The 8,890-nt window shown below is 37.9% G+C and overlaps 1 protein-coding gene across 1 annotated transcript; it reads right to left on the bottom strand.

Moving 5' to 3' along the window:
- Positions 1-304: 304 nt before the first annotated feature.
- LOC121524202 (4-galactosyl-N-acetylglucosaminide 3-alpha-L-fucosyltransferase 9-like) lies at positions 305-1,360 on the bottom strand. The gene has a single exon (XM_041809476.1). It carries the CDS (start codon positions 1,358-1,360, stop codon positions 305-307), a length of 1,056 nt encoding a protein of 351 aa, XP_041665410.1.
- Between the last annotated feature and the right edge of the window lie 7,530 nt (positions 1,361-8,890).

Genomic DNA, 8,890 nt, shown 5'->3' with positions numbered 1-8,890 from the left:
GTGATGTGTTGCCGTCTGTTCAAACCAGTTAAAAACCTAGCTGCTGTGTTCTGGACCAGTTGGAGGTGGGAGAGGGATTTTTTATTGATGCCAGAGAGGAGGGAGTTACAGTAGACCAGTCAGGAGAATATTAGATCAGCAACGGAGCAGGATGGGTTTGACTTTAGAGAAGAGTTGTGTTGCAGTTGGTTAAACTATTGCAATAATGGGTCTTTTGATTATAAATGACAAATTTATATCACTGCAGTGATTGCAAGCTAAGTTTTACACAATCTGAAAACAGAGGCCTGTTTGGTTTTATTTACTATTTCTGTGTAAAGTACCATTTATAAAGATCGTGAACCACATGGAAATTTCGGTCTCTTGAAATGTGCTCACAGGCGAGGCAGACGGGATGAATGAATTCATTCTGGGTTGAGAGGAGGTGAGGGGTGACGGAGTAGTACTTCCTCCACTCGAAGTAACGCATGTACTCTGTATCGTTTTTGTCCAGACGGAGGAGAAACTCAGCCAGAGCTTTATGATCGGGGAAATCATTCACATGAATGAAGGCATCAGAGGGATAAAACTGTTCATAGTTTGCTCTTGGAGGACCCAAAACTACAGGGATAGTCCCTGCTGCGAGGGGCCCGTTAATCTTCTCAGTGATGTAGTCTTTGTGGAGCGAGTTCTCAAAGGAGAGGTAAAACTTACAGCTACCAATGGTGGGATAATACTGGTCATAACCCAACCTGTGCCCTGAATAAGCGCCACCATAAAGGTTGATAGGTATGTGCTTGGACAATTCCTTATAGTATTTTTCTCTTGTTGATGTTCCTGTTGATGGATTACTGTTGCTGACAACCCAACAAACCAGCTTGTCCTTCTTGGGTAGAACAATGGGCTCTGTGTTTTCAGTGTCTCTGATGGTGACTTCATTCCTCACCACGATGTCAGCATCTCTTGTGTAGCTCAACGTCAGGTTGAATATACTGTCCGTTTTCTCTATCCTCCATGTGTTCCTTGGAGATTCCACGTTGAACCAAATCCACTTCTGAAAAGGAGGACGTGGACCCTTGGGCATGTTTTTGAGACCCATATCTATGTTTCTATGGTAGAAAATGACTCCCTGAGCTTTGCTGTAGAGGGTTCTGTCAGCTGTCAGAACACAGCTGGTGACGTTGAAGTATGTAGCACAGGTTTTGAAATCAAACTTCACACCAATAGGCCAAAACCACAGCAGGACTATGGGCTTTTCACCTGGATTCACAAATTCTCGAGGTTGCATTTTTACAGTTGTAGGTTGGTAAACCTTGGATGGAGGCTGAAAATACACAATGACTGTCAGGACAGAGCAGACCAGGCCAACAGCAAGGAGCATCAAGCATAAGGCTCTTCTTACAGCTGGTGACATCTGTGGAAAAAGGAAAACAAACTAAGCATTAAATTTTTTATTACCTTAACTTCTCAATGATTTTTGATTATTGCACAATTGCAATTTTTTTCAATGTGTTTTGCCTGCACAAAAAAAAACCCTGCAGTCCAAGAGAAGAAAATAAGACATCAAGCAGTGAACTTGATTTTGTTATTCGTTCACTTAATAATAAAAGAAAACTCTGGATTCATAAACTCCTTAAATTACATTTCATGGCTAAAATCCACAGAGTGGCCAAAAAAATGAGGAAGTTTTCAGTTTATAGGACAGAGAGAGTAAAACAGAGCTACAGCCACTACAGGTTTTCGCTGCATTAATAACCAAGAAATTCCTTGTAATATTGTCACAGATCTAGATAGGTAGATATTTGGGTCCTTGCACTGAAGGGTGTTTTTTAAAATGTGAATAATTCACACAGAATTATTTGTATTCAAGCATGTGTTGAGTCAATACAAGCGTTCCCATATGGAAAAGATATAGAAAGATTTTACTTAATCCCTACATCTTTTATCTGAAGTTTGTAAGAAATACACATGGCATTCAAACTAGATACAAGATCCATATACATTTCTTGTGGTAGGAAACGTACAATTTTCTAACTTACAAGAACCATATTAAGCAGTTGTTTCACATATAATATCATTAGAACATATTTAGATGATCAAACTTACATGAATTTGGCAACCACTAAAATACCTTACAAGTGTTGAATTAAAGGAACAGTGTTTAATATTTAGCCTAGCAGTATTTAACAGAACAGACTTGGGAAAAAATTGAAACATAAATAAATTGGCCTAAATTACAGTTTAATCATCTTAGTATGTAAAATTATTGGTTTTAATTGATCTAGAAGGCTATTTTTCATTTATACAATATTACACACTGCACCTTTGAAACATTGTTAGAACCTATGTAAGATCTTACAGCACATATTGAATAACAGAAAAATCTTAATTATGTGTAAACTGCAACAGTATATAAAAGGCATTCAGTATTCTGACCCCTGCAGTTTTGTTCTGCTCCATCTTTAGGCTACAGTCTTTGAAATATTTTTTATTCCCATTAATCTACACTTAGTACACCATCATCAAAAAGGGAAAATAGGATTTAAGAAATTTCTTGTAAATTTATGAGAAATAAAAAAAAAACTGAAATATCAGACCCCTTGCAACACTGTAAATGTAGCACAGGTTCCTCAATTTCTCTGATCTTTTCTGAGATGTTTCTACACATTGATTTGAGTCCACCTGTGGTAAATGAAACTGATAAAACATGATTCTAATAGAAGGCCTAACAGCTGACAATGATATCAGAACAAAAACCAAGCCATGTGGTCAAAGGAACAGCCTGCAGAGCTTGGAGACAGGACTGTTGACAGGCACAGATCTGTGGAAGGCCATAAAAACATTTTATTTGCACTGAAGGACCTTGAAAAACTGAGTGACGTAAGAACTGAAACCAGAGGAGGGCATGAAGATTCCAAGATGGATCCTGATGAGAATCACATTTCCAGCTTCTCAGCTGTTATTTAATAGCGTCATGGTAGAAAACATTGGGGAGGCTGGCCACACTACAGAGGAGGCACCATCTTAATAAGAGGTAAGAGATGCATTAACTATGGCATTAGTGAACCATGCCTTCAAAAGAATTTGTGTGTTTTGTAAAATACATAATAGATCATGTGTTGGCTTAGCAATTAAAAAACTCCTTGTGTGTTTTGGCAACAATTAATTGGAAAGTGAAACCAGGTCACTTTATGTCCATGTTTCACTGAATATTCACATTGTTATGTAAATGTTTTCTTTTATAATTGACAGTCCAAGAACAAAAAATTAGATGCATTTTTTTAAGACTTGTGAGATTAAAGTCAGAATTCTGAGTTTAGAGTCAGAATTCTATGTTTAAAGTTAGAAAAAGACATTGTAGCCAATGAGCTCAAGTTTATGTCCGTGTTGTAAAAACAAACTCCTGACCCCGAACCATCCACTGGTCGGCAGCAGCTCCAGCTAGACAGCTAGACTGCCCTTGCTTAGTATTGAAGGTTTTTACACGTTTCACACATCCATCTGGTGTGTCAGGTTAATCAAAACAAGGATATGACTTATAACCAGGATACTCAAGTTCATGTTAAGACAGTCATAGCTGCCAAGTTTTAAATCAAACAGAGAATCAAAAACACCCTCACAACACCACATGATATTTGTCCTTTATATCTGTAGCCAGAGCTGTTTGTCTTTATTCTGTTATCATGTAGCAAGAAGCAAACATGAGGGAACAGAGGAGAAGGAGAATCAGCTTCTGCCCTGCAAAAAAACAAAACAAAACAAACAAAAAAAAAACTGTAAAACAGGGACAACCTGCTGCAAATGTGGGAAACACGTGCAAAATCCACACATGGAAAGTGTCCCACCTCTGCTTTGAATGCACAGACTTGTTCACAGTAAGAATTTTTTATCTTATGATATAGCAGTGAGGACAGTGTTCAGTGGTTATATTATAAGTCAAAAAGTTCCAGAATGTTCACATAATTTTCAAGGTCAATATTCAAATCATTTTGGCTTTTATTTTTTATTTCTTACATATATTACATGACATTATACTGTGTTATAGATATTTTTCACTAAAAACGAGTGGTGTAAAACTTAGAAAATACGCTTTTCCTGCTCTTTGAAACATTTATGAAGGATTAATTATTCATTTTTTAAGTAGCATAAGCTATTTAAACATTCTGAATAGGTTTGTAGTTAAAAATTTGGCAGCAATACTTGCTACAAGGGAATTCTTGGTCTGGGTCAAAATTGACCCTGACCATACTGTGAAGGTACAGAATATGAACAGTATGTAAGGGTTAAGAGAAGCATTCTGTTTCCACACCAATACATCACAGGAAAGATAAACAGTGTAAGTGCACTTCTGGTTTGTGGTTTTCAAAGTTATAGTTTGATTTTGTATTGTAGGTCCAGCAGCCTTTTGCAACATCCTCACACAGGTAGGATGACGCAAAAGGAAAAAGTGCGGCAAAGGCTTTTGTTCCTAGCTACCAACTCCCTTCCCACTCCAATCCAAAATGCTGAGAATGACTTGGACTTGAACTGCAAAAATATTGCTAATTCTGAGGAGACTTCAATAAACTTCTTTGTTCTGAAGAAAACACTCTCATATTTAGATAAAACGCTGAACTGAACAGTTGAATTTTTTAGCTGTGAATGAAACTTGAGAGCAGTTTACTGTGGAGACTGAGAATGACTGCTCATGCCATGAGTTACCGGGATTAGAGCTCAGCACTGAAGATGGAAAGACCGCACTCGGATAAGCATCCTGCACAGCACAGCCTGTCAATTTTTCTGATTTCAAACATACCTCATTTTGTGTTGTAAAAGTAACATCACATAGTTGTGCAGATAGAATTAATCAGAAACCAGGATACTAGTTTATCTCATGCAGGGATATGAAAAACCAGGCTTCTCTGTGCTTATATAAACTGTATCCTGGATACCATCAAAACCAGGATATGGTTTATAACCAGGATACTCAAGTCCATGTAAACACAGTCATAGTTACCAAGTTTTAAATCAAACAGAGAATCAAAAACATCCTCCTCATTAAAACCACATGATATCTGTCCTCTATTTGTCTATTAACAGAGTTGTGTGTCTTTAATCTGATATCACGTAACCTGGTAAGAGAGGGAGACAGGCAGCCTGACATGTCCATGTGAATGTAAATGCGTATAGCCGTTTCCGAACTAATGGGACTTTAGTCCAGTGAAACATTTAACAACAACACCTATGAAATTACTTGTCTGACCAGTCTGTAACACAAACAGGTGAGCTGATCGTCTGCTGTGAGAGGACCAAACCTCAAAAGTGCCCTTAATATTATTATTAATATTATTTAAGATAAAAGTCACTGAAAAGAGAAAGCAGTGCAGTGGATGACAGTGAAAAAGCAGTATGGACCTCCAGGCTGTGTGTGAAGCCCGTTTCAGACTGTGTGAGACACACATCTTGATTTCAGTTTGCATTTTAACAAGTCAGGGCTTTCAGGCCACCTGCTTCCCACTTATCTTATGCACCATGCACACAACTCAGGCTCTGAGAATTTAGAGAATCAAGGTCTCGCCTATTTTTTCCCCCACGTGGATATAGGCCAAAACAGACAGGAAAATGATTAGAGAGAATGAGATACTTCAGAAGGGCTGTTAACAGTAATGTCACCTTTTAGCTGTGACCGCCATCTCTAGGACCTAGCACCATCAACCAGTCCCAGAGAAAAATGGCCAGTCAAACGGCAGTCGCGCATCTGTTTGCTAGAGAAAAACAATATTTAAAGAAAATTGGTATTTTGGGTTTTGATCCCTACTTCATCTACTATCGACCTCATTCACAATCTCTCCCCCTACACCGGCGAATCCCTGAGGGCGTACAAGAGTACTGAAGCCTACTGCTACTTCACCTCAGGATGGGTAATTAAGGCCAAACTTTAACGCCTGGAGATTAAAAAAATGTCCTTGATCACAGGAAACAGAGCCCGACCCATTGATCAACGGGCCGAGTAATCGGACCGATTATAGCGTATCACAGATTAATCAACATCAGCCAATACGTAGCTGATATATTAACTTTTTTTTGCTGCGCAGCGATTCTGTCGCTCTGCTCCTGTGTGTCCCTGCTGAACTCAGCCAGAGTGCCTGGCCCCTCCACACACACACAAGCACTCACTCACTCAGCTGTAGCAAAGAAGAGGACTATTATGGGCTGAGATTTGTGCCACTAGAAACTGAATTTGAATAGCATAATTTGAATTTAATGTTTTGAAACTGAATTAAATGTGTTGAAATTGATTTTATGTGCTTTGAAACAGAATTTATTTGCTTTGAAATTGTTTTTTTTTTTGCATTGAAATTGTGTTTTAATCACTTGAGCATTCAACTCTATATATTCCTTCAATTCCAAAATAAAAAATTCAATTTCAGTTTATTCAATTCAAATTCAGCTCTACAATTCAATTTTACTTCAGCATGGCACACCGTTTATGTCATCCACCTCCGTGAGGAAGAGTAATCGAGCACAGATTCTGAGTGGGACTGCCGAAAGTACAAGAAGAAGAACTGAGTGGAGCTGGTGCCTTTTCCACAATGTCTCAACACCAGGGACGCAATAATCAGGTTTGTTTTAAACTTAAATTTATTCATATTTATCATCGTATACAGGAAAAAAAAATGCAACGTAAGTCCTCACATTACTGTAGCTATTGGAGCTAGCTACTAATATGGTTCAGCATAGCTTCAGTCAATATGACAGGGAGAGCTGGTTTACAGTATTTTCCTCCGGTGCATGTAATGCCCAGCTATTGAAGTAGAAGCCCGCTGGGAAGGGTGGTGGGAATTGTTCCTCTAAAACAGCCAAGTTACCTTAACGCCATTTAAAATAGTTATTATTTTTCTATTCTGTGCTCTGTGTATGCATGACATAGCGTAACGAGCGAGGAGCGCCCCGCCAGAGGAGACTGTTCGGTAGTTTATTGATCGCGGAGATATAACTTTTATGAAATTAAGTGAAGTGCCCAGATGGTCAGCAAAAATCCCTCTCAGGTATAATTGGTCACTGATGTGAAACTCTGCGCTGTCAGACAGCCATTCCTCCTGTTCATGCTTACCTGTTCAGTAACAGGTGCTACTGCAGCTGTCAGACAGCCTGTCTGTCCCGCAAACGAGTGAGAGAAAGATTTCAGCACAAGATTGTGGTAACCATGCATAAAACATTAAATTCCCACAAGACCGCTGCTTATATTGGGCCATCACGCTCTCAAAAATCACTGTATTTTTGCACAGAAGGAAACGGGACAGACAGGCTGTCTGACAGCTGCAGTAGCACCTGTTACTGAACAGGTAAGCATGAACAGGGGGAATGGCTGTCTGACAGCGCAGACTGACTGAAGCCATGCTGAACTATTAGCTAGCTCCAATAGCTGCAGTAATGTGAGGACTTGCATTGCATTTTTTTTCCTGTTAACAATAATAAATATGAATAATTTTAAGTTTAATACAAACTAGGGCTGGGCAATTAATCGCAAATTAGATTAAATCGCAATATGGCCTGCTGCAATATTCTAATGGTAGACAGTGCAATATTTCTTTAACCTGAAATGTGTCAGAATACCAGGTACAGTTTTCTGCAGTAGATATTTTATGCTCTACAGCAGTGTTACTCAACCCTGCTCAACCAAAGAGCCAAATTGTTGAAAAATACCTTTGCAAGAACCACAATCTAAGTGAAAAAAGTGAAAACTGACAAAAACAGTAAGAAGTACAAACAAAATAAGTTAAAGATGGCAAAAATGGTCAAAAAGCAGCAAAAATGGATGAAAAGGGGCGAAAATTGGGAGAAAACATGGAAATAGTCAGGAAGTAGCAAAAATGGTCCAAAAGTGGCAAAAAAAATTAGTGAAAAGTGACTAAATTGGGCAAAAAGCAGTCACGAGTAGCAAAAATGTGCAAAAAATAGGAAACAATCGGTATGTTATGGCAAAAGGTAGCTTAAATGGGTAAACATGACCAAAAAAATGGTGAAAAAGGGCAAAAATGGGGGGAAAAGTGGCACAAAGAAGAGACAAAAATTTGGGAACACAGGAAACAAGTGATATTTAATGGCAAAAGGTGGCTTATCTAAATGAAAAGAGGCAAACAATGGCAAAAAAGGGGAAAATGGCAAAAAGAAAAAGCAAAAATTTGGGGGAAAAATTCAACAAGTGGTATGTAATGGCAAAAGGTCACTTAAATGGGCAAAAAGTGGCAAAAAATGATGAAAAGGGGCAAAAAAAAAAATGGATTGCAGTGGAATAAATGGGAAAAAAGTGGCAAAAGAAGTTGCAAAATGGCCCTAAAAAAGGGTTTTATGGCAAAATGCTTGTGCTTGTGTTTGTTAAACAACATATAAGTTGGGGAACCTAAAAATAATTGCACATTAAATCGCAATCGCAATATTGGGAAACATAATTGCAATTAGATTATTTTTGCAAAACGTTCAGCCCTAATACAGTGATTGAAATACAATTTCAAAGCAAAAAAAATTCAATTTCAAAGCAAAAAAATTCAATTTCAAAGAAAATAAATTATGTTTCAAAGCAAATAAATTCAATTTCAAAACATTAAATTCAAATTCAAATCATGCTCATCAAATTCAATATCATTCTTCAAATTCAGATTCTAGTGGCACAAATCTCAGCCCATAGACTAAGACCAGAGAAACGGTGAGAGAAACTGTATTTTTTTTTCTCCATGGTAAGCTGTGACTTTATAAAACAACAGAACACTACACTTTAGTGCACCATGACAACAACGTCCTCGCGGAAACCAATGTCAAGGAGAGCATGCTAGTTTTTCACGTAAGTTTTAGAGAGCGCATTACAGCGTTTTAACGTTTTCTAAGTTGCTTCTTTGTGAAATAATGTAATATTTTAATAATAAAATATATT

Source organism: Cheilinus undulatus, linkage group 16, assembly GCF_018320785.1.
Source record: "Cheilinus undulatus linkage group 16, ASM1832078v1, whole genome shotgun sequence".
NCBI classification, from domain to species: domain Eukaryota; kingdom Metazoa; phylum Chordata; class Actinopteri; order Labriformes; family Labridae; genus Cheilinus; species Cheilinus undulatus.
The sequence above is the reverse complement of the archived record's forward strand: the minus strand, read 5'-3'. Positions and strand labels throughout refer to the sequence as shown.

Excerpts from the sequence above, each read along its gene's own strand:
- LOC121524202 (XM_041809476.1), bottom strand. The coding sequence starts at position 1,360 with ATGCTCCTTGCTGTTGGCCTGGTCTGCTCTGTCCTGACAGTCATTGTG.